The sequence below is a fragment of the Microtus pennsylvanicus genome, chromosome 22 (genome assembly GCF_037038515.1).
Source record: "Microtus pennsylvanicus isolate mMicPen1 chromosome 22, mMicPen1.hap1, whole genome shotgun sequence".
In the NCBI taxonomy this organism is placed as follows: Eukaryota; Metazoa; Chordata; class Mammalia; order Rodentia; family Cricetidae; genus Microtus; species Microtus pennsylvanicus.
The window spans coordinates 4,434,523-4,461,135 of NC_134600.1; the positions used below are offsets into that span (position 1 = coordinate 4,434,523).

The 26,613-nt window shown below is 46.9% G+C and overlaps 1 protein-coding gene across 4 annotated transcripts in view; it reads right to left on the bottom strand.

Moving 5' to 3' along the window:
- Positions 1-377: 377 nt before the first annotated feature.
- The window catches only part of Ccdc150 (coiled-coil domain containing 150), a 74,028-nt gene continuing 47,792 nt past the window's right edge, over positions 378-26,613 (bottom strand). For 3 of the 4 annotated variants that reach the window (XM_075956009.1, XM_075956007.1, XM_075956008.1), the window contains 11 exons: positions 17,364-17,492; positions 15,639-15,808; positions 14,396-14,489; positions 12,504-12,673; positions 9,655-9,781; positions 5,483-5,677; positions 5,058-5,126; positions 4,808-4,969; positions 3,423-3,509; positions 913-1,037; positions 378-674 (listed from right to left, as the gene is read on the bottom strand). In XM_075956009.1, the coding sequence (XP_075812124.1) occupies positions 551-674; positions 913-1,037; positions 3,423-3,509; positions 4,808-4,969; positions 5,058-5,126; positions 5,483-5,677; positions 9,655-9,781; positions 12,504-12,673; positions 14,396-14,489; positions 15,639-15,808; positions 17,364-17,492 (1,452 nt within the window). In that variant the 3' untranslated portion in view covers positions 378-550. The remainder of the gene's footprint in view (positions 675-912; positions 1,038-3,422; positions 3,510-4,807; positions 4,970-5,057; positions 5,127-5,482; positions 5,678-9,654; positions 9,782-12,503; positions 12,674-14,395; positions 14,490-15,638; positions 15,809-17,363; positions 17,493-26,613) is intronic. The other variant, XM_075956010.1, reaches the window with a different exon arrangement.

Sequence of the window (26,613 nt, forward strand, 5' to 3'; positions counted from 1 at the left end):
AGCTAGCTGTGCGGGCAGCCAGGGTGCTGGGGACGCAGCCCCGCCGCAGCTATTACTACAATATACTTCTGCGATCACCCAGAAGTATGTATGTTTAGAGGTTCAGAAAAATGTCTACTGTTTTTATGACTAACTTCCTTTCCAGAGAGTATCCTTGATTGGTCCAAGAGAAGGGGTATTTACAATTAATTGATCACAATCTGTCACAGCGACTATCCTACAGAATGTGTCTAGAACCTCTCATTGACATAAAGCATCATATTATTTAGCAGTCATTTCATTTAACACTTTACTAAATCCTTTCTGAAAAATGGCAAATATCATATGACAGCATCTACTATCATAAAACAAACTAATTTAAATTTATTGTGTGGAAGGTAGGAAAAAGGACAAAAAGATGGGGTGTTTCTGCAGTAATATAAGAGTTCATAAAAGATAAAGTTCAAAATCTTGAGCGCACAACATGTTCTTACAATGTAGAAACAGGCCAGCCCCTCTTGCTGGCCAAGCAGAATCATGGAGGCATAACTTCTCACAGGAGGCTCTTCTATCAAGGACAGTTCTTCCTCTCTGTGTCAGAATGATACTTCTTAGGCACGATCCCGAGGTTTTGTTTAGTCTCCCATCGATGGAGAACAGATTGGCTGGATGCAACCTCACGCCTCAGGTCGTGACTCTGTAGGGAAAAAAAGATACACCCAACTCTTGTCTGCTGAGAACCAATCGTGTTCAAAGCCTGCTGCCCTCCACAGTGCATTCTGCATTTAGACGGGCAGTTTTCATCTAGATGGTTGGGAAAGGTGGAACTGACTTCCCAACAGTGGTCCACATAGCCTATAGTAAGGAGTGGCGGGACGATTAAGAAGGCTTCTGTAGTCAGAAACGGAGAAGGAAAAACTCAAGCTCTTCCACAACAACCACCTCCACCTCACCTCTTCCCGGGGAAGCCTCTGCAGCCGGTTTTTGGTCAGCTCAAGTTGTAGGCCATCGAACCTGCATTTAAACCAGCGGTGAGCTTCTTCCAGATTAGCTGTTATCTGAACATAGAAACAGCCACAAGTTCTTTTGTGCACACAGCTGGAGGTGTATAGCTAGCAGGCAGGAGACTCAGGCGCTCACATGGGATCACTGCACTGTGTTTGTATTGTCTACTGAGCAGTCAGTAAGCGGAGGGAACACTCTCTGCGCTCTAGGATCCGTGCAGGCTCCCGCTTCCCATGCATTTTGTTGGTGCTCCCTGCAGAGCCTACTCCTAGGAAGCACTGACAGGGTACGTCTGTCAAATGCATGCTCCTAAACACTTGCTGCCATGAGCGAGGCCATCTTGTGAGCACACGGTAGTGGGATAGGAGCACTGGACTCCTTTGCTATAATGTCATTTGACTTTCAAAAGCACAAAAATATTTTCTATTCTGTTGGAACAACCGGTAACAGCAACAACTTCATTCTCCAAACCCAGCCCAACCAACCCTTCCTCCAAGTGTTTTTCTTTTCTTCCCAGAAGTATGGAGAAAGGGAAATAAGTTACACCTCCTATTGCATGGCAAATGAGCAGGGACTGACACTCAAACTTACTGAAAAATCTCTTAGAATAAGGCAGTAGTGGGTTTAGCTGAATTATTTTGTAAAAACAGTAATGAATTGTTCCTAGAAAGTAAACACGGGCTGAGGAGCCCTTTGCTCAGTGGGTAAGGTGCTTGCTGTGTAAGAATGGGGACCTCAGTTTGATTCCCAGAACCCACATTAGAGGAGAGTCTGGGTGCCGGGCCATGTACTTGTGTTCCCAGAGCCAGGGAGGAGGAGACAAGCAGATCCCTGGGACTCGCTGGATAGCCGGCCTAGTCCAGCTGCTGAGTTCCAGTCCAATAACAGACCCTGTCCCAAAAAAAAAAAAGAGTGGATGGGACCTGAGGACGCCCAGGGTTGTCCTCTGGCCTCCGCATGCGTGCTTACACTCAGACACATGCAACCCATGCAGGAACATCTCTGCATGTGCATACACACACTCAAAAATGAGAGGAAATGGAGCTTTGCTGAGGGCACGCAGACTCGGGTTGTCGAGAGTCCTTTTCTTCCTAATACACTAGCCGGAGGTTACACTGCCATCCAGGAACAAAAGATAACGGACAGTTACGTCCTTGTGATACCTAGACTGTCCTTTGCATGCCATTGTAACCCCCACTGACGGTTCCACCTGGGGAGGAGCAGTAGGTGAAGGCCGCGGGGTAGCCAACCACTTCGGATTGGATCTGAGGCCTGCTCTACAGAAAGAAAACCCATGTCGGGTACACTGTAAAGCTAGCCAAGAATCTGTGGTCAGGGAACCCACAGGGTGCCGAGCAGTATGCAGTAGATCCTCACCTTGCTGCCCTTGCCTTACGTTTAGTTTCATTGATATTCTAGTATTTGTTATCATCAGGACACAGAGTCTTCACAATAAAGATACCACTTAGTAACCTGTTGGCCCTGCCTGCTGCCTCCCGGCTACCATGCCGACAGCAGGCCCACGGCACTCCAGGCTCACAGCACTCTAGGCCCACAGCACTCTAGGCTCACAGCACTCTAGGCTCACAGCACTCTAGGCTCACGGCACTCTAGGCCCACGGCACTCCAGGCCCACAGCACTCCAGGCCCACGGCACTCCAGGCCCACGGCACTCTAGGCCCACAGCACTCTAGGCCCACAGCACTCTAGGCTCACAGCACTCTAGGCTCACGGCACTCTAGGCCCACGGCACTCCAGGCCCACAGCACTCCAGGCCCACAGCACTCCAGGCCCACGGCACTCTAGGCCCACGGCACTCTAGGCCCACGGCACTCTAGGCCCACGGCACTCTAGGCTCACGGCACTCTAGGCCCACGGCACTCTAGGCCCACAGCACTCTAGGCCCACAGCACTCTAGGCCCACAGCACTCTAGGCCCACAGCACTCTAGGCTCACAGCACTCTAGGCCCACAGCACTCTAGGCCCACGGCACTCTAGGCCCACGGCACTCTAGGCCCACGGCACTCCAGGCCCACGGCACTCCAGGCCCACAGCACTCTAGGCTCACAGCACTCTAGGCTCACAGCACTCTAGGCTCACAGCACTCTAGGCTCACAGCACTCTAGGCTCACAGCACTCTAGGCCCACAGCACTCTAGGCCCACAGCACTCTAGGCCCACAGCACTCTAGGCTCACAGCACTCCAGGCTCACAGCACTCCAGGCTCACAGCACTCTAGGCCCACAGCACTCTAGGCCCACAGCACTCTAGGCTCACAGCACTCTAGGCCCACAGCACTCTAGGCCCACAGCACTCTAGGCCCTAGGGTTCTGATTTCTGTGCCCACAGCACTCTAGGCCCTAGGGTTGCCCATAGCAGGCTCCCAAGCACTCCAGGTTCCAGGGTTCTGATTTCTGTAAGGGTGCGAGTCCGGCTCACCTGTTCCGACTCCACGCTGGCTTCTTTGAGTTTGTTCTCTGTGGCTTCTTTACATTTCTTCAGGTGTCTGATAGTTTCCTCCAATTCCTGAAAACGTGAGCGATTTTAAAAAGCTTCCAACGTGCCATATAGACCCAAAATGCTTCACGTTTATAAAATGGCAATTAGATCATAAAAATAAGACGGGACACTTTTGAACTTCCTTTCATATTTTGATACAGCTTAATCTATAGTCTACCCAAAGAGTTTGATTTTGCTTTATGGATTCTGCCGAGAGAAATTAGTTAATGTCCCTGTTTCAGAATTGAGAGACCCTTTCATGGCTACTGGAAGATGGGGACCCAACGATGTCTTAAAGCTGGGTTTGGTTGTTACGGTTTCTATTAGGAATAGCTAAGACTCAACAGCAAGCACACTCATTTTGCAGAGAAGAATCAAGAGCTGGAAAGCCCCTAAAGGGTTAGGGAGTCTGCTGCAAAGGCCCAGTGGCTGTATTCTGTTTATACAGGCTCTAGCTCTTCTGTAAAAGCAAACCGAGAATGAAACTTATCTTCCATATACCCAGCTACCATGGCTTCAGCATGAGATGACCTTCAAAAGGCCTTGCCCTGAATGCTGACTCTTCAGTTGGTGGCTTTACTTTGGAAGGCATCAGAAGTGGGGGCTGGCTGGTTCCTGGGGTATTTGAAGTCCCAGTCCCTTCTTCTGTTTCCTGCCCACCATGAGGCGGGCAGTCTCCTTCTGTACATGCTCCTGTTCACATGATGTCCTGCCTCACCTGGGGTCCAGGAACAACTGAGCCAGGGTCTGCAGACTAAAATCTGTGAAACTGCGGCCTAGCACAAATCCTCCTCTAGGCTGTTTTTGTCGTGTGTTCCTGTCACTAGAATGAAGCAAGTGACTAATGTTGGTCTGTTGACCTGTGTCTACTGTTGTCCTGCTGCGAAGAGACACCGTGACCACGGCAGCTCTAATAAAGGAAATATTTCATTGGTGCCGGGCTACTGTCTCAGACGGTCCATTGTCATCATGGCAGGGAAACATGACCACAAGCCAGCAGGCATGTGCTGGGGAAGGAGCTGAGAGTCTGACGTCACGATCCAGAGGTCATATGGCTGCCGTGTGAACTGGCTGGAGCCTCAGCGCCCACCCCACAGTGATGCACTTCCTCCTGCAAGGCCCAACCTACCCCAGTGAGGCCACATCTCCTAACAGTGCCTGGCCCTATGGGCCAAGTATTCAAACCATGATGCCCATTCAAACCACCATGACATCTAAACTTTTTTTTTTTTATAGAAAGTCTAGGAAAATCCAAGTGCCATTTCACCGATTGAGGTGCATATACTTGCTAATAACTGTGGAGAGGAATCTGAAGAATTCTCTACCTCACACCGATGCTCTAGCTCCTGCCTCAGTTTCCGCTCAGCCACTAGTCTGAGCTCCTGCTGCTTATTTCGGGCTGAGGTCTCGTACTGGCTTTTGGCCAACAGCTCCATCTCTTTCTGCAGGGTGTTCATTTCGGAGACAAATCTCTGGATGCTCAGTGACTAGCAGGGGACAGGAAGGGACACACGGTAAAAGCCAGTTAGACTCTTACCTCAACAGTAAACAGAGGTTTGGGGAATTGTATTTTACCTGTTCGTAGTTCTTTTTCTGATATTGATCCTTAATTACCTCCATTTGCCTCAATTCTGTTTCTATTTGCTGAAAGTAAATGATCAAATAACATAAAAAAAAATAGTGGCCAGTAGGCTAACTTTAGCTTTTAGGCTGACTGAGTTCTAAGTTTCTGTTTCTGCTGGGTTCTATTTCCTACCTACCCACTGACCCCACAAGAGTCAAGACAGACAGTACATGAGGACCGCCCGCCTTGGGAGAGATGGGTGGGGAGAAAGACACGCCACAGAAGCACCATGAGACCCACATTTACAGCGGCGTCTCCCCCAAAGCAGAGATGGTCCCACAGAAGTCGCCTGCCCACCTCCCGGAGAACAACATCCCAGATCCCACAGCCTCCCAGCCCCTGAGGTCGCGAGGAGAGGCCTGGCGCCTCATACAACCTTCATCCTCTCTATATTCTGGGCATTGTTTGCCTTGGCCGACAAGTGCAGTTTGATCTGGGCCTTCTGATTCTTCAGTTTCTCCTTGTTACTGGCCACCACTTTCTCCAGCTCTGTGAGCTTCTGCCGTAGCTCTCGGTTTGTGCGGGACACTTCCACTGACCTGAAGTTGGCTTCGTCAAGAGCTTTCTTCACCTGCGAAGACAAAAGAACAAAAGAGCAGGAACTCCTCTTACCTACTGGTCAGCGGGAGAGGCTGCACTGTGTTCCTACATTTACATAGGAGCCTGAGGGCTGGGGAGATGTTAGCAGGTAAGAGCAATGGGCCTCTTGCAGAGGCCCTGGATCCGGTTCTCAGCACCCACATGGTGGCTCATGGCCATCTGTAACTCCCATTCCAGGGCATCTGATGCCTTCTTCTGACCTCTGAAGGTACCAGGCGTGTACACGGAATACAGACCTACATGTAGGCAAAAGACTTATACATATTAAAATCCAACTAAGAACATGCTAGAATGCACGTTGTCTGATTACTAGATTTATGGAGTAACAAGCCGAGCCATTTTCACATTTGAGAGTAAACCACTCTTTACACTGGAGTATGTGAAGATGCAGTCATGAGCTGCACTTGCTGAGCATGGCTGCAGAGAGACCCAAGTTCCCATCTCAGGTTCATCACCTGTGAGTTAGTGGGTCTATGTAATTAACGTCCTCAAGCCTTGGGTTCATCGGCTGAAAAAGGAGCGAACAGCCTACTTCAGGGGATACAGTAGAGTTAAGTAAAACAAGTAAAGAAAGAAAACAGAACCCAGTTGTTCTAGAATATTAGTTTAAGATATGTTACATTTGTTCATGCCGTGGAACATTGGTTTAATAATGCAAAGATGTGCTGCATTCTTTTATGTTGCATTTGTTTAACTCTGTGAAGCTGTGTCACTTTGCCTGCCTAAAACACCTACTTGACCTAATAAAGAGTTGATAAGAAGGCAGGAGAAAGAAAGAGGTGGGGCTGGCAGGCAGGGAGAATAAATAGGAGGAGCAATCCGTGAGAAGAAGATGGAGGAATGCCGGGCGGTGGTGGCCCACGCCTTTAATCCCAGCACTTGGGAGGCAGAGGCAGGCGGATCTCTGTGAGTTCGAGACCAGCCTGGTCTACAAGAGCTAGTTCCAGGACAGGCTCCAAAACCACAGAGAAACCCTGTCTCAAAAAACAAAAAAATAAAAAAAATAAAAAGAAGGTGGAGGAACAAGGAAAGGAGGATGACAACACCAGGGACCAGCCATCCAGCTACAGGGCGAGCCGCGGAGTAAGTAGTAAAGAGAGATATACAGAAGGAGAGAAAGGTAAAAGCCCAGAGGCAAAAGATTGACAGGTTAATTTAAGTTAAGAAAAGCTGGCAAGAAACAAGCCAAGCTAAGGCCGGGCATTCATAAGTAAGAATAGGCCCCCGTGTGTTTATTTGGGAGTTAAGGGGCAGACCCCCTCCCCCCCAAAAGCAAAGAGTAAGAGCCAAGAGAATAAAAAGCAACCAGCAACACCAGTGCATGTCACTGCTCAGTGATGACTACCGCCATCTTGTGGCTCCTGGCTGAAGAAACGACAGTAAATTCAGAGTTGCCTGCACTTGGCCGGTGTTCACTGCTACTGCAAGCATTTGGTGGCGCTGCCTCTCGTTCCGAAAGAACTTTAAAACTTTTGTCTCCTGGAAAAGTAATATCATGATGACTGATCCTGCGCTGTCCTGGTTCTCATCGTGTTCCTTCAAATTCCCACCACAGGAGTTTTAAAGCGGTGGCTGACGGGAAGTGAGCGGAGGGCCGCAGCGCAAGGCAGGGAGGTGTCTGACATCACGTGCAGTCCGTGCTTTCCGTCCCCGCTCTCGCCACAGTTCTGTCTCTAGACCTTACGGTCCAGCACACTCGTCGGCTGCCACCACTGACCATCAGTGACGCACTCCACTGCTTCTCAAGGAAGACAGACGCCAGGTCTAGCTACGTCTGGCCACGTGGCACAGACACTTTCCAATTTAATTCTTTCAACAAACCTGAAAAGTAGTTGTGATGACCTTGATGTGTGACCGAGGAAAACGGATTCAGAAGTCAAGCCACTTAGGGACAATGGCTACGTAGGTAAGACAGGCAGGGCTGGAACTCAGCAACGCTCTGAGCTCACATCTGTGCACTGCATCGGTGCACACTTGTTGACTGAGGTCTCTGTCCTGCCCAGTCCTACAGCCATTCAGTCCCAAAGAAATACACCGAGGTCTACATTAATTACAAACTGGTTGGCCCAGTAGCTCAGGCTTCTTATTAATTCTTATAACTTATATCAGCCCATGATTCTTATCTGTATGCCATGTGGCTTGGCACATCTTGCTTCCTCTGCATCTGGCTTCCTTTCTGTCTGGGTGACGACTGCAGACTGAAGCTTCCCTTTTCCCAGAATTCTCACTGCCCTGCCTATGCTTCCTGCCTGGCTACTGGCCAATCCGTGTTTACTTACTATACAAGTGACAGGGTACAGACCACTGTCCCACACTGCTGCCAGGTTCCCTCACACGTTCACCATTGCCACGGATGCTTCCTCTAGGGTCTCGGGACTTTACATTTCGGTTTATTTACGTGTCTGAGTGTTTTACCTGCTTGTGTGCCTCATTTCCAGTAAGGTCAGAGAGGGCACTGGATGCCCTGAAACTGTAATTAAGGGGAAGGTATGAGCTGCATGGGTACCAGGCTCCCATTTCTGGTGCTCTGCAAGCCAACAAGTGCTCCTACCGTCTGAGCCACCTCTTCAGCCCTGTGTTTCAGTTTTCTGTGTGTTCTGAGCAATAAGCACTAATCAATGGTTTATTTTTACAGTTAGGATACCAATTTGTTTCCCACAGAACTTATTTTTTTTATAACGTATTTACATATTGGTTTGCAGGTCACAAAAGTTCTATAAATATCACTACTTGAAGTTAACTGTATCTGTCAATTACAATTACTAAATGTGTCAAATTTGGTAAAACACAATTCACCTCAATTCTCATGTGTGTTTACTACTTTTTAGTAGTTTTTATCATTGAAGGCAATTTTTAAATTTAAACACATTTTGACCATATTCGTCTCCTCGCCCACGTCATTCCAGATCCTCTCCTTCCCTACCCATTCAACTTTAAATGCTTCCTCAGTACACAAATGAAGCCCTAACACAACAACAGAACCCCTCAAAACCAAGAAAACAAAATAAAACCACACCAAAAATAACAAAATAACACCAAACCATAAGCAAATAAAGCACATAACAAACTTCCACCTTCTTCCCGTCCATGCTTAGAACACGGCCGTTAATGCATTTGATCCTCTATTAAAATAGCCTTTGATTATCTGCTTCCTTGTCCAGCAGAACCATCTGACTTGGCCCTGGTCATCAGCAGGTATTATGCTTTTCTCTGCCCCCATCTACCTTCTCCTTATTCTCCCCCACTTCCTCCTGCCACAACACTAACTGAACATTGCTCCCAGAGTGCTCAGGTTCCACCTGACAGTTCGTATCCAGTGGCCTAGAAGGCAAGAGGCAATTGCGGCCATGGGGTCCGGCAGCCCATCAAAGACAACTTGCCATTCCCTGATTTCCATTGCTGTAGCTTAGCTTTGCTTGTATGATAGGGCCTAGCCCGCATCTCTGTGAGGCTTAGAGCCGCGTGTTCACTGTTTACCTGCCTTCTGGCCCTCAACCAGACTTGAATACACTTTCTCCTACTTTGAATTCCTTCAGGGCTGTCCACTGCCCGCAGTTACCCAAGGAAAGCTCTGGTGTCTCTATTTTCTCATGTCCAGAATGGCAATCACAATTCAACATGGGTCACACAAATAATGTGTCATGTCCATTACAGCTGTTGTTTTACCCAAGGTAGTCGAGGCTGGCCTTGAACTCAATTTTTAGCTGAGGATAACCTTGAACTTCTGACTCTCCTATCTTTGGTTCCCGGTGTTGGGGTTGCAAGTGTGTACCACAGTGACTGGATTGTGTGCAGCTGAGCAAGCATCCTACAGACTACGCTGCATCCCCAGCCCTCGCGCTGGATCCCCAGCCCCTCGCGCTGCTACTGTGTGCGCCCCTCAGGGACCGACTGCTACAGGCACCGCCCTGGCTCCACGGCCGCCCTCCTTGGAGCTGCGCCCCTCACCTCAGAAACCTCCCTCTGCGCGGTTTTCTTGGCAGTCTCTCTCTCCGCGTGAAACTGCTTTCTCAGTGCTTCAATGCGCTCCGCATGCAACTCCGCTTCTAGTTTGGCCTCCTCCGCCATCCGCTCTCTGTTTTGATGGAAACATGATAAATTCATTTTCAAAATCATCGTCAGAGTCACAAAAGGTTTTCAGGGGAATGTGCAACTCTCTCACAGATGTGTGATTCACAAAAGAGCAGTGTGCCACCTCAACCTCTTGAGCAGCCACTCAGAACCAAGAGCAAGGGGTGCCATTACCTGTGGTGAGAAACCAAACCTCCCTCTGGATGGAGGGATTCAGCCCAAAGTGGGAAAACATTCATAAAAACAGCAGAGGGTACAGTCAGAATGAGAGTTATTTCTCTCTCGTGTCATGTCTGATGGGTCAGCGGTTTTCAAACTTCCTAAGGCTGCGACCCTTTAACACAGCTTCTCATGCCGTGCTGGCCCCAAGCGTGAAATTAGTTTCACTGATACTTCATAACCACACACCGCTCATGAGAAGGTCAGAGGGCAGTTTGCAAGGCGTCTGTCTCGTCTGCTACCAGGTGGATCCCAAGGACTGAACTCCGGTTGCCACGCTTGGCAGTGAGACTCTTGACCTCTGGGTCAGCTCATCTGTCCTCAATTTTGAAGTCATTCTTCCCTGCAGTTCCCATTTCTGCTGGCACTTACGTAGGGATGAGCATCAGTGCTTTTCTTCTTATTGGAGAAGGAACCCTCAGTGTGACATCTGTTCAAACAGAGGCCTGCACACATGGGGCAGTCACGGAATAAACGTCTTTAGGACTTATGTGAACCCTGTTCTTGTTTTTTTTTTTTTTCATCCACTGTTGGTTCCTGAAACCGTTCTCTGGTTTCAGGGAAATATACTCGCCTGATCTCAAACTTCACGACAACCCTTCCGCTCTGGAATCTCTCAGGGTCCACTGGGCTGCTTCTCTACCCTCTGATCAGAGAGCCCAGGCTTCTCTGCTAGACCCGGGAAGGAAGCAGCAGAAGCTCTTCTTCACACACAGCCCCGAGCCTCCATCCTCTTTGTCCTCCCGCCTGCCTCTCCTCACCAGCTGAGTTTTGCTTCCTGAAGATTCTTATTCTGTGTCATCTTGTAAAGCTACTGAAATGGGCCACCTGAGTGTGCACAGCAGACAGCAGCTGCTAGTTCAACGGCTCCTGCCCTGGCCTCGTCCTTCACAGGGCCGCGGCCGCCCGCTGGCCTCTGCTCTGCCTCTGCCTCCAGTAGCACTTCAGCACGTTAGCTCTCGTCTCGTGGGGATGGGTTCCAACTGAGACCTGCTCTCCTGCTCTCAGAGCTCGCCTGCATTTCCACATCTCAGAACCAAAGCGTCTACCACAGCCTCCCACAGGTGATCTCCCTTCCTAAGCGTGTGCACAGATTCAGAAGGGTGCCAAGTCTCGAGTGAGGTGGACTCTTTGGGTGGGAGCTGTAAGTGGAGGGTAGGGACACATTTGGAAGCAGGCACTGCAAGGCCTGTGAGTCTCCCCTTACTCTTTCCCTGTCATTGACCTTGCAATAATCATTTTAGCAAAAGTGAGAGGGATTAGGCTTGTCTTCTTAAGTTGTACATAGATTTTTTTTTTCATATAATTTACTCTGGTTATGGTTCCCCTCCCTCACTTCTTCCAGATCACCCCACTTCCCCACTCACCCAAATCTATATCCTTTCTTGCTCTCTCTTATTAGAAAACAAACAGGAAGAAAATAATTATAAAATAAGATAGAATCAAAGCAGACACGCCCGAATGGGTCAAAACAAACAAATGGACAAAAGACCACCGTGCCTGAAGCATCTCGGGGCATTTGGGATGGCAATGACCCACCAGGTAAACAAACAACTCCTCTGACTTTGATGGCTTTTTAACTGATTCCACCAGCCACTACACAGTGTTATTTTACCCAGCACTGCACAGCCTTGTGGCTGTAACATCTGACCAGAAAATCAGCTTTGCACAGATTTCATGTATGGAAAACACCTGCTTTAGCTTCTGCCCTGATCCTCCTGCACTGATGCGTAAATCAGCGACAGGAATGAGGTTCTATATGTTTCCCTACCCAGAAACACCCATAGAATGCTGTTAGTGTCCAAACTATATTTACCAACATACTGTCTATAACAAAACATGCATGGTTTGATAGAACCAATTTCAGGCAAAAATTAACATAATGGGCTATCACCTGCTTAGATGGAGTCATTCCATTCCTGGACGGGTAGATCCACTCAGATTTTTATTTGTGTGTGTGTGTGTGTGTGTGTGTGTGTGTGTGTGTGTGTCTGCATGTGCACACACGTCAGAGGACAACTCCTGGGAGCTGGGTCTTCCCTTTTGCCTCGCAGGACTGGGGCTCGATCTCAGGACGGTGCGCCCACACAAGTGCTCCACCCACTGAGCCATCTCCAGCCCTTACTTTGTTTTGTTGAGACAGGATCTTACTAAATAGCCCAGGCTGGCTTCAAGCCCATGATCCTCCTGCCTCAGCCTTCCAAGTGTTGGGACTCTCAGTGTGAGCCTCCACACCTGGCTCAGATAGTGCTCTAAAAGGATGGTTTACGCTTGGCAGACACACGTGAGCGTCCCCTACAGGAGTCACAAGGAATCGGCTTGAGGATGCTTGAGGAAGAACTGGAAAGGAGACCCACCCAGGCATGCTCCAGCCGGCTATTACCTGCTGCTGCTGAGTTATGCCTGCTTCTCACCACGAAAGAAAAAGGGCTTCACCATTATCTAGCGAAGCCACCTACTCCTCCGGAGGCTCTTCCCCAACTGCACTGTGAATAGACCGCCCTTACTTGAAGGCTTCTAGGCTCTGCCGCTCCAGTTCTTTGCTTTCCAGTTTTTCCTGGGTGTGATCGAGCTTAGACTGCAGGTGGCCGTTTGTCTGGAGGGCTTGCTCCAGGCTCATGGCCAGTTTCCTGTTGTCCTCTCTAGTTATGTCTAGAGACTTCTGCAGCGGCTCCATCTGGAAGGGAGAAGAGCACCTGTCAGTTCAACAGTCTTCATTCCTGACACTCTCTCTCTAAGTGCCATGGCAATAACAAGCTGGAACTAGAAACCAAAACTCTAGGTAAAATATGTAATATACACACACAACTTACAATGGACATCGCTTAAGAGCCTCTAGGAAGGCAACTCCATTGGAGATCAAAGAGCACTGAAAAATGGAGTTAGCTTACATTGTCTCGATTTTCTTTTTTTTCATCTAATTTTCTTTTTTTATTGATTTTTATTGAGCTCTACATTTTTCTCTGCTCCCCTCCCTGCCTCTCCCCTCTCCCCTCCAAACCTCCCCAAAGGTCCCCATGCTCTCAATTTACTCAGGAGATCTTGTCTTTTTCTACTTCCCATGTAGATTAGATCTCTGTACGTCTCTCTTAGCATCCTCATTGTTGTCTAAGTTCTCTGGGATTGTGGTTTGTAGGCTGGTTTTCTTTTCTTTATGTTTAAAAACCACTGTAGTAATAAGGGGCGGCAGCGGGGCTGCGTCCCCAACACCCCAGCCTCCTGCCCGGCTAGCTTTACCCAAAATAATTACACGGACACTGTATTCTTTTAATCACTGCTTGGCCCTTAGCTCTAGCCCTTACTGGCTAATTCTGATATCCCAATCAATCCATCTCTAACAATCTGTGAGCACCGGTCTTACCGGGAAGATTCTAGTTCAGAGCTTCATCGCGTGTGTCTGCCCAAGAGCCTGGAGCATGGCGTCTCTCTCAGGCGTCTGCTCCTGAGAGAAGAGCTGTGGAGTCTGAGCTCACTTCCTCTTCCTCCTGGCATTCTGTTCTGTTTACTCCACCTACCTACGTCCTAACCAATAAGATGGGCCAAAGCAGTTCCTTTATTAGCCAATGACCTTCCTCCATCAAACCACCTATGAGTGAGTACATGTGATAATTGTCTTTCTGGGTCTGGGTTTCCTCACTCAAAATGATGTTTTCTAGTTCCATCCATTTCCCTGCCTGATTCAAGATGTCATTATTTTTTTCTGCTGTGTAATACTCCATTGTGTAAATGTACCACATTTTCCTTATCCATTCTTCGGTCGAGGGGCATTTAGGTTGTTTCCAGGCTCTGGCTATGCACTGTCTCGATTTTCAAGAGTTTAACCAGTTAAACTGTTCTCTTTCTGATTCCATCACCTTCTCGTCTCATCTCCAGGAGATTAAGACTGGCGACTACACCTTGCGTCTTCTTCCCAAACCAGCTACTTAAGGGCCGCTGGGATGGCTCAGCAGAAGACACCTGCCACCCAGCCAGTGCCTAAGAGAGCGTATGACCTCTGCACACGGCACAGGTGCGCTGGCCTCCAGAGCAGCAGGTGTTAAAAGGTTTGTTCACGTCTGTTACAGAGAAGCATGTGTGGCTGGCTACACGGATATACACTTAGTGGGCACACTTGTGTGTATGTCTGCTCACTAATGGTGTCAGCAGCTAGCTGTGAGGTTACAGGTCGTTTTCAAAGGCACTGAACTCCTGAAATAACCTGTGTGTTGAAAAATGTGAGGGAAAAAGTCAATCAAACCGCTGAGTTATTACCTACTTCCTATTCATAAGTATGTCACTGTCTCAGACTCCTAATTGGATGAGAAGGAACTGTCTCTGTTTTGTTTCAGTTTTCTAAAATAGCAAGGTCACAGTAAAGCTGAGCAGATGGGCGTGGCCAGCCCTGACGGCTGTCCGCTACCTCGCTGCTGTGCTGGGCCTCCACAATCAGCATCCGGGCCTGCCACTGGTCCACTTCGGCTTCCAGCTTCTGTACTCTTTGTTGATTAAGAGACCTAGAAGTACAAAGCATGGGAAACGACTGTAAAGAAGGGGACAGGAACGATGACAGCACCCGCGAGCACGGGGCACCGTTCTCTCGGAAATTCAGACTGCGTTAGTAGTAGCAGCTACGCCTGCTCAAAATATCAGCGTTGAAAACTAACAGTGGCAGCTTCAGCTTCAGGGCAAGAAAGAAAGGCTCATGAGGCTTAAAGATCCTGTCCCATGTGCACTCAATCAGCCTTACTCATTGGGCTATGAATCCACACTTCTGACTGACTCCTGGGATGGCAATTCAGTATATTACTTTACTGAGTGGGTAAGGGTTGGCCTCTGCTGAAACTTTTGCTTCTAAATATAACAGCCACTTTTAAATGTATTGAGACAAGTAAACAATATTTTAGATGCTATTCTCTTGCCCGCTTTAGAATTTAAGGTCATATACTGACACTCATATAATATGCAAACATAACAAGCCCAGAGAGGAAAATACAACTCACTTGTTTTCCGGTAACGCAGAAGCCATATGAAGCAGTAAAATACATAATACATTCAAAGGGCACTATCTGCCTCAGACCATTTTTCCTTAGCACAAAAGAAATATTAAGTGCAATTTTTAACTATCGGTTTTCATTTTATGCAATTTTGAAACATTGAATAAAGCACAGCTAGAAGTAATTCTCAGGATGAGAAACCTAAAATAATTATTAACCTTGAAATAAGACAGAAATGAATGAATAATAAGCTGCTTAGCTTCGAGTTTGAGTGTGCGTGTGTGTGTGCGTGTGTGTGCATGTGTGTGTGTGGCGAGGGACCGAGTGTGTGTCTAGCACCCGCTCCACAAGTGTCTACCCTCCGAGGCTGATCTCTAGATCTCCAGATTCAGCTATCTTGACAGTTAATGTTCTGCAGAGCCAAGGTCAGAATGAGGCTTAAATGGCGCAGAGAGCACCACGGCTAAGAAAGTCCGCGAAGCGCAAGGACACACGCTCCTTCACGCCACTATGAGACGGGCAACTCGGCCGTTCTAGGAAGCTTTAGCCTGCAGGGTTAGCCCCAAGCCTGCTGGTTCTTTAGACACCATTTTTAACAGTTTTCAAGGTGAACGATACTCAAGAGGCTTCACATCCTTCCTAGTCACGGCGGAAACATGAACGTGGTACCTTTCCTTCTTGAGGCCGGCGATCTCCGAATCCCTCCGCCCGAGCTCCATCTGGACCTTCTCCAGCGCTCCCTGCATCTTGCTGTGAGAAGCCAGCACATTCTCCAGCATGATGGTCACTTTGCAGTTGTCTTCTTTGGCCTCTGCTAACTGCCGCTGAAAGTTCCCCACCTGAGAGAAAACGGAACGGGATAGAATAGGGGAGAGGATATTACACGCTTGCTTCTTAAGTCATGGTGCTTTCAGAAAGAAAGAAGCAGATCCTACAGTCTGTGGGAAATGTGGTCGCCTCCTGACTATGGCTGTAGCATAAGAATTCAATGGACTTCTTATGCGGAATTGATCTTGGGCAAGTCTGCTCGGCTGCCTTCTGAGGGGCTCAGGAAAGGGGCGCACATCTGAGGTGTCTCTGAGGGTAGAGACTGGGAGAGAAAGTGGGAACCGCTAAAGGATGATAGGACCCACAGGTCCCGCTCTCTGAAGGGCATATAACAATTATCGCCGGCTGTCAAGAAGCTTGAGACGGGCTAGCAAAATGGTTCAGAGTATAAAGCACTGGCTACTAAGCCTGGTGACCTGAGTTCCCTCTCTGGGACCTAGGTCATGAAAGGAGAGAGCTGACTTCTGCAATTCCCCTCTGACCTCCACGGTGCACTCACACACGCCCACACAGAGACAAACATAATATATTATATACATTAATATATTATATATAACATGTGTGTGTATCTGAAATGTGGATAGAAGAGATAAAATGACACACACACACGATGGAACATTATTCACACATAAGAATAATAATTTTGCCATTTGTAGTAACACGGATAGAAGTAGCAGACATTAGACTGGACTTAAATAACTCAGGCACAGAAAGGTACGTATTATACATGCTTACGGAAATGTGGATGCAAAAATCTGACCTCAGAGACGCAGAAAATCGCGGTTGCTGGAGCCCAGGAAAGGTGGTGGAGGACAGACAGAGGGTGGTTAGCCAGGACAGAGGGGCTACTGGACAGGAGGACCCCTAAGGCTTTTTAACGTAAAGGAAGACAAGCTATCTGCCAAGAACTGTTGACTGTGTCACACACAAACAGTATGAGTAGCTGGTCAGAAGTCTACCAAGTGTTCCTGACACAAGGAAGGATAAACATTCGAGGTGACAGGCATGTTGCGTGTCCTGGCATGGTGGTTTCAATACAGATGTATGGAAATGTCATATACTAACTATCCTAAATACACACAATTGCAATGTGAAAATGAGAAAAGTAAAACATGTTTTTGAAAGCTGTTTGGGAAATGACCTCTGCGAAGCCACACGGGAGCACGGGCATGTCAAGGAGAAGGACCACAGTGATGCATACCACACTAAACACAAAGAGGAGGCTGGGCAGGAGGGCATCTGCCTGTCATCGAGCCCTGGGGTCAGGGATGAGAGGAACTAAGACAGGAGAGACAGCTTCAGACCAGCGTGGGCTACATGGTCAGACCCTGTAAGTTAAAAATCCAAATAAATTAGCTAGGTAAAAGCCCAACAGAAGGTGATGACTACCCAAATCAGGCAGGACTTAATAGAAAACAATCAGTTTTTCTTGTAGCCACAGTGCGTCGTTACGGGAAAAATTAAAACTATTTCGGCCCTTCCCTGATGACAGCTCCCCTTTCACGGGGGAAGGAAGTTAGGGGTGTGGCTTGTCAGGGTTCTCCCAGTCTCCAGAAGATGCCTTGCCTTCTTGCTCTCCCTGTCCTCCAGAGCCTCCAGGTCCCCTCTCAGCTTCTGGCTCTCCTTCAGGGCAGCATCTCGACACATCACAGCCTGGGCCAGCTCTTCCTCATTTTTCCCAAGAACAGATTTCATCTTGGAAGGGAAAATAAGACATAACTTTCTAAAACATGACACATCACTGATTGTAATAAGCACAGAAATTCAGAGAGAAAACGTGAATAGTTAAGTATGCGTATCCACTTGAATAAATAACTGCACATGGGGTTATTTCCGGAACAGTTCAGTGAAAACACAGACACACATAGTAAGACTACGGAGCAGAAAGTTTTACAACTTCTGGAAATGCAAATGTTTCCAGACGAAGACAGACATGAGAACCTGCCTCGGTGAGTCTGGGCAAACGAGAAGGGAAGAGGAGCAAGCAGCACAGGCCTTCAGCCCGGCCCCCTCCTGAGCACAGCGGAATCAGAAGCAGAGGCCCTGCACCCTAAGCACGGGACAAGCCTCTGACCCACTGGGCCACCTGCAGAGACAGTGACCGCCTCTGTGTTGCTGCTCCCTCTCAGAGCACAGTCTAAGACGGGAGCGTTTGGAGGGTGCAGCAGACAGGAGTGAGCTCACTTTGCTCATTATAGCTGGCTGCTCTTTGTTTATGTATCTCTATGGGAAACATGCTTTTGACATGTGTGGCTGACTCACGAGATTCTCAACCCTCGGAGTATAAATTGTCTGATGCTGACTTAAGTTGGCTATTCCATGAGATTTAAGTCTGTCTCATTCTTAGGCCATGCTCTCTCGGCTTCTGGCCACCAACTAGATGGGTAAACAGTTCCCCAAACCTCAGTGTCCTGGCTATGTGCCACTTAGAGAGGGAAACTATTGATGCAGACTGTGCTACTTCCCTCCCCCCAGGGCCTAATAAAAGGATCAATCAGAAGTCAAGAAACCTGGAGAGGAGTTCAAGTAACAGGAGACCCCACTTGGGCAGTGAAGGGTACGATGAATAACAACAGTGTTGGGTGCAGGACCTCAGTCTACCACCTAAAGATAAAGGAGGAGTGTCATAGCCCTGAACTTGGTATCAAGGGGGATTCGTCCTCTGGAGTCATTTGTCTGAGTTGGGGGTCCACTGTTGGTCGCTCTGCCTGCTCCCAAGCTCAGTGGAGTTCTACGCTTCTTCGGCCTCACCCCTTGAGCTGGGGGTGACCATAAGTAGGGCTTCAGAAGCACAAGAGTGGCCCCTGTGCAGACCTCAGTGCTCGGTTTGCTTGCCGCACCCTGCAACACAGTCAGCAGCCGGCCTTTGGCTGCAGCAGTAGCTACCCACGGACAGATGAACTCAGGAGTCTTTGGCGTCTAGGGCAATCTGCTGGGGCTGGACTCAAAGAGAACGGTGGTCAGCATAGGCTCTGAAACGCAGGGGAAGTGAGGACAACTCTGTCTGATGTCTAAGCCAACCTAACTGATCCCGGCTCAACACTGTCTAAATGGTGGGAGAGCCAGACTCCAACTGGCCGCCACGTTCTCCCTGGCAGACAGTTCTAGAGGATCCATTAAGAAGTTGTTCCAATACTTCTTTTTTTCGGCCATGTGTATTCCCCTATTCAAAAAGTGTCTTAGTAGTATTTTTTACTTTGTTTTGTTTTTAAAAAGTATTTATGATTATATTATTATTATTATCATTATTGTGTATGTGACAGGCAATGTACGCTGTGTGGCTGTGTGTCCCAGCACACTGCGGAGGTCGAGAGGACATCTTTATTGCGGCAATTCTCTCCTTTCATCTTTGCGAGGGTCATCAGGCTTGCGTGGCAAGTGCCTTTAATACTAAGCCATCTTCTCTATTCCGTTCATTTCGTTCATTTATTACTTCTACTTTTACCACCCATTTTCAGTTTATAGTATACTCGCAATAACTTTGCCATTTCCACGGTTACTGCTATTATATTAATTTTCAGTGTATTGTTTGGTTTCGAGTTGCTTCTCTATAGTGAATGTTACTCTGAGTGTTGCTGGGAACTGAGAGTCAGGTTGGTTCCTAAGAAGAGTCTCAAATGAAACAGAAACAGGCATTCAATCCTAAGATGCAGAAACGGCAACACAAAAATACAGGAAACATGTAAAAGGAACAAGATACCCGCAAAGACCATGGCTCATCAGTAGTGCGTCCTAAGAGACTGACATGGTTTAGATGCCAAACTAAGAAACATGTAAAAGGAACAAGATACCCGCAAAGACCATGGCTCATCAGTAGTGCGTCCTAAGAGACTGACATGGTTTAGATGCCAAACTAAGAAACATGTAAAAGGGACAAGATACCCGCAAAGACCATGGCTCATCAGTAGTGCGTCCTAAGAGACTGACATGGTTTAGATGCCAAACTAAGAAACATGTAAAAGGGACAAGATACCCGCAAAGACCATGGCTCATCAGTAGTGCGTCCTAAGAGACTGACATGGTTTAGATGCCAAACTAAGAACCCAGATTCTACTTAAAAAATGATAATGGCTTCAAAGAAAAAAAAAAACAAGCACGTGAAAGAAATAAGGGAATTGATTCAGAACACAGATTTAAAAAGTCAGTAGGCCAGCAACATGGTTGAGAAATATAGCAAGGAAATTGATAATTGAAAAAAAGAAGAAAAAGAACAGAATGTTAGAAATGAAAAACTCAAAAACCAAAGAAAGCATAAGCCATAGAGTTGATCACACAATTGAAAGAATATTAGTGGCCCAGAGAGAGAAATCTCACATCTTAATTTAACCCATCTCTATTAATCTGAGTATCACCACGAGGCTGTGGCTTCCCCGGTAAAGTTCCAGCATCTGTCAGGGGGTGGGGGGACTACATGGCATCTCCCTGACTCTGCCTTTTTTCTCCCAGCATTCAGTATAGTTTTCCGGGTCTAGCTCTGCTCTACCCTATCACAGGCCCCAAACAGCTTCTTTATTAACCAATGGTATTCACAGTACAAGAGGGGAGTCCACATCACGTGGGGGTGAGGTAGAGAATAACACAGGAAGATGCTTGATGGCCTCCTCTGGCTTCTGCACGTGCAAACATGGGCACACATATGTCCTCACACGCATGCACGTGCACACACACACTATACCGCACATGTAACATACATGACAACAAACAGAAGAAAGAAGAATATTAGGGGTGGAAGGTGAAGACAGACACCATAAATAAGCATGACCACAGCTTTCAAGAGCGCTTGAACGTGATCACGAGATCAGATGTAGGATTCTAGTGGATTAAAAGAAGGAGCTGGAGTAAAAACTAGCAGCACAGAAAATCTATTTAAAAACTCCAGCTGATCCAGTGGAAGTCACGGGGTACACCAACCACATAACTGGGCAGGCCCCATGTCCAGGGTGAGCTGCTCAACACAAGATTAACCATATGGGGTTTTCTGTTTCATTCAGCTTTGTTTTGAGATTTTTTTTTGTCTTATGGGATTTTTTTTTTGTAATTTTTTTTTTAAAGCTAGAAAGAATGTAAAATTGAGTAGGTATGGCAGTGTGGAGGATCCGGAAGAGGTTGGGAAACGGTAAAAACATGATTAAAATATATTGTATGAAATAAAATTCCAATTAAGAAAGGAAAAAGGCACTTTGGGATTTCTCCCAAATTAAAGATAATAAAAATAGAAATTACAGCTGAAGTGTTCCAAATCTAGGGAAACAATGGATATCCAGGCACAAATAGACAGAGCCAGGCAGGAGAGCCGTTAGGGCCCAGCCCAAGACCCTCTCAGGGCTCAGAAAGGAAGCATCAGCAAGCAAAGGACCTCAGGATTTCTGAGGGTGAATGAGTCTCTCATTTCGTGATTTTCCAAATCAGCCTCTTTGTTCTTCTCCCATTCCGCAAAGTTTCCAGTTTACACACACACACACACACACACACACACACACACACACACACACACTCACACACACTCTCACACACACTCTCACACACACACTCACTCACACACACACACATACACACCACACTCACACACACACACTCACACACACACACACACACACACTCACACACACACACATACACACCACACTCACACACACACTCACACACACACACACACACTCACACACACACACATACACACCACACTCACACACACACACACACTCACACACACACACACACTCACACTCACACACACACACACTCACATACACACACACACTCACACACACACACACTCACATACACACACACACTCACACACACACACACACTCACATACACACACACACTCTCACACACACACACACACTCACACACACACATACACACCACACTCACACACACACACTCACACACACACACACACTCACACACTCACACACACACACACTCACATACACACACACACTCACACACACACACTCTCACACACACACTCACACACACACACTCACACACACACACATACACACACACACACATACACACACACACACATTCACACACACACACTCACACACACACACTCACACACACTCTCACACACACTCACACTCACACACTCACACACACACACACTCTCACACACACACACACACTCACACACTCACACACATACACACACACACATACACACACACATACACACACACATACACACACACACACACACTCACACACACACACACTCACACACACACTCTCACACACCACACACACACACACACACACACACACACACACACACACACACACACACTCAGCAGTCCTCTGGCAACAGCAAGGTTCCAAGGCTTGACGTTCTCAGGCCATAAAACAGGTAAGAGAGCTGCATAAAGCAGCACCGTCAGCCTACTTTAGGGCTCAAGAGGGGCCTGGCTTCTAAAATGCCTGGGCCACTCTAAGAGGCAAAAAGGTCCATTGAAAGAGCTTTAAATTCTAAGAAGGAAAGAGAGGGGGATTCGTGTGCCACATTCCTTGATGTTGTTAATCAGACCAGAAGTGTGTGATCGATAAATGGAAGACAGGGAAGGAATGCAGTGACCATGACGGGCACTCTCTTGGCTCGCTGGAGTTGTGACACCTGGGAACAGCTTTAGGGTAGCCATGGCAACCAGAGTAAACTGCAGAAGGAGATGCAAGGAGCCTGTCTGTTTTAGCATTGTTTTCAAATGTTTGCTGGCTAGAGGAGACCTCTCAGATCTATGATCACATCTTTCACCATAAATGGTTGGAAGCCAGGGAAATTTATGGTTATATAGCACAAAACTGGGGCCTGACAGTTTCCAGCTGCCTGGGCCAAACGGTGGCAGTTGCTTCCATGGCGTCCTTGGGAAAGGATTACCTTTCTCTGGAGGTGGTTAAACCTCAAAAGCTTTCCCCTGTTATCTCTCAGAGTTAAGACACAGATAGCTGGCCTTGGTGAGTTCCCGATAGAACATCCCCATTGTCTCAGTGTGTGGGTGCACCCCTCGCGGTCCTGAGTTCCATGCTCGTACTCTCTCTCCTTCTGCTCCTGATTTGGACCTTGAGATTTCTGTCCGGTGCTCCAAATTGGGTCTCTGTCTCTGTCTCCTTTCATCGCCTGATGAGGGTTAATATTCAGAAGGATGCCTATATGTTTTTCTTTGGGTTCTCCTTATTTAGCTTCTCTAGGATCACTAATTATAGGCTCAATGTCCTTTGTTTATGGCTAGAAACCAAATATGAGTGAGTACATCCCCAGCTGGCCTGGGTCTGAAAACACCTGGGATAAAACCGGACTCACTGAACATAGCGGACAATGAGGACTACTGAGAACTCAAGAACAATGGCAGTGGGTTTTTGATCCTACTGCACGTACTGGCTTTGTGGGAGCCTTGGCAGTTTGGATGCTCACCTTACTAGACCTGGATGGAGGTGGGTGGTCCTTGGACTTCCCACTGGGCAGGGAACCCTGATAGCTCTATGGGCTGACAAGGGAGGGGAACTTGATTGGGGGAGGGGGGTGGAAATGGGAGGAGATGGCGGGGAAGAGACAGAAATCTTTAATAAATAAATAAAAGAAAAAAAAAGACACAGATAGCTAATTTCCAAGACTACTACTGTCCTATATTGATAAACCGAGGTGGGAATCGGTGCAGGGTGTTAATAGCCTGTTAAAGCCAAAGCACGGTTAACTGAGGCCGCACTTTCCTATATCAGCTGTGGGTGAACCCAGTCCTTATCTGTGAAGCCATGAATCAGCAGACCCAGCTAGGCTGTTCCAAACGCAATCTATTTGCAGGACTCCTCTTATGGCCAAATGTCTTGTTTTAAAAGATAACTACGGGAAGCTGGCTTCTAAGTTTCTCCCAGGGAAGGGAGCAGAGATTTGGCTGTGTGACTAACTTCCTCACCAGGGTCCCACAGTGTGGAAAAAGGCTCCCAATATAGCAGTACAGGGGGGAAGCTGTGCCCAATAATGAACACAGGGCTGAAGCTTTTGGGATGTGTCCCACTGTGGAGGGCGAGCGCTGCAGCATCACAGGTACTCACGGCAGGGACAGCCACTACTCACAAGGAGTGTTCTCAGATCCCTGCACCTGGGCTGGTCTCCATCAGAATGCATTCTCTGGTGGGCTGATATGATTTGTCAGCTGAAATCTCACTGCATAATTGCGAGAGCAGCAGCCAAGGAACATCCAGGGAAAGGAACAATGAGTATCCAGCACAAACAGACAAGGCCAGGGAACAAACTCCCCATGCCACATTATAGTTCATATGCCAAACGTACAAACAAAGAATATTAAAAGTTGTAACACAAAGCACCAACTCATTTACAGAGGTAAATGTAAGGATACAATGAGACCTCTCAACAGAAATTCTAAAGCTCTGGAAGCATGAAATAATATATTTCAGGCCTTGAAAGTATGTAATTGCCAACCAAGACTGCTATATCCAATAAAGCTATATTTTAAAATTGATGAAGGAAATAGAGATATTGATATTCCAAGACAAGATCAAAGGAAAACAATTCATGTCCACCAAACCAGCAATGCAACAGTATCTAAATGAATCCTAAACATATAGGATTTGAAAAAAAAAAATCTCAATCACAATAGCACAAGAAAGAATAAATTCCATATGAGGAATAAACAAAGGTAAAACAAAAAAGAATCACCCATGTCTCAATCAATATGCCAGCAACAGTCTAAGATGAACAGGGAAGAAAGAATAAACAATAATCAAAACCAACTAGAAAAACACCTAACAACGTCACAGTGATTAGTGAGACTCGCAAAAATAAATAAAAATAAATGCAAGCCATGTTCACTCTACAGTTAAAATGTGTGGCTCAGCTGATTAAACACAAATCAGACACAGCACTTATTGTGAATAAGAGACACATCTACTGGGGAGACACGGAGGCCGAAGTAGAACAAGGGAAGTCGGCACAGCAAGTAAATCAGCGTGAGTAAGCTGGTGTAGCTATTCTAACATAAAGTAGAAATAAAAGCCAAAATCAAAGAAAGAAGGTCTGGAGGTATCAATACCAGAACCAAGCCATCAAGAAGGTGTAGCAATGATAAACATACATGCACCAAACATTGAAACAATTTCATAAAACACCTCTGAACATAAAGGGACAGAGAAGTCCCGACTGTAATATCTCACTTTCATCAATATATATAGATCATGTAAACTGAAATAAAAAACCCAGAGTTAAAATGAACCATAGATGTAACACACTTGACAGACATCTACAGAATATTCCCTTTACCGGTAGTATAACACACATTCATACCAGCAGCTGGTGCACGGCATTTCCTGGGGAGATCTGTACAAACATCCATTAGCCCTAGATAGAAAACCAATGGAAAACCAAAGCAATTACCCTACCTGAGTCCAACTTGGACTCACTGAGTTTAGTGAGCTTACAGGAGCTATAAGCGGAAGAGATGACTCCAAACATCTGTACCACTGAGAGTCCTATCTTGGCATGATACTGACCTCACTGGATCAGTTACTCCTCCACCTCCATGTCCCCTGGTCTAGAGCCTTCCCAAGATCACGTGCACTTGGGAGGCAGAAAGGAGCAGGGGCCATGTTAACAGGGGTGAGTCTGATGACCCTCTCTGCCTCTCCTCCTGACCCGCAGGAATAGCTCCACTCTCATTTCCAGGGCCGGCTGTCCCTGGAATTTTCTGCTTGTTTTATTGGTATGACTACCAGGAAAACGCACCATTATCCAGAATGGGGATGGGATGGCTATGTTCCGTGCCAAGGAAAGATTTATACTATGACAGAATCCTGTGCAGCCCTCTCCAAAGTCAGTGACATCGTAGGTGATGATGCAAGGCTTAACAACCACAAAAATATCAAAATAAATTCTGTACCTTATTATGCTAGAGTAAAACTAGTCATCAGTAGCCAGCGAAGCTACAGAAACTCCAAATACAGAGACTGAACAATCGCCTTTCGATAACCAGGAGGCCGTTAAAGACACCAGGGAGGAAAGTTTTCTAAACCCAAGAATCATATAAAACGCAAAGACAATCTATCTAAACAAAAAGAGTTCGGGTAGCTTTCGTACATGAACTTATTACATGGGTGCCACAGTAAGAAATCAGAGTGCTATCGAATAGTCCTTAGCCAACAATGCCCCCCACGCCTTACCCAAAATGAGCCAAGCCTAGAAGCAACAGAGGGAAAGATAATAAATGAACAAAATGGGACACTAAAATAAAGAAGAATGCAGAGTTGGTTCTCAGCGAAAGATAAAATGTACAAACCCTTAATCAAAAGCCAAAATTAATAAAATAAGGGGTTAAAAGGGAGATATTAGAAGAAATATCAATAAAATACTCAGGACTATTAGAGAATATTTGGGAAATTTACATTTCAAAAAGATGCATAAAGAAATCAAGGATAAGTCAGGCAGCAGTGGCGGAAGCCTTTAATCCTAGTACCAGGGAGGCAGAGGCAGGTGGATCTCTGGGGATTCGAGGCTAGCCTGGTCTACAAAGTGAGTTCCAGGGCAGCCAGGGTTATCCAGAGAAATCCTGTCTCAACAACAACAAAACCAAATCAATAAATCAGGGATAAACAAATAGATCCTAGAACTTTATCTAGAAACATATAAATTAATTCAAGATGACATGAAAAAAATTAAGTAGATCTCTAACGGACAAGGAAGTTGCAGCAGCAATAAAGACTCTCCTAACAGAGAAGAAACACCGAAGGGAAGGACTTCCGCCAAATTCCACCACACCTTCCACAAGAAACAACATGCTGACATCACACAGACAGACAG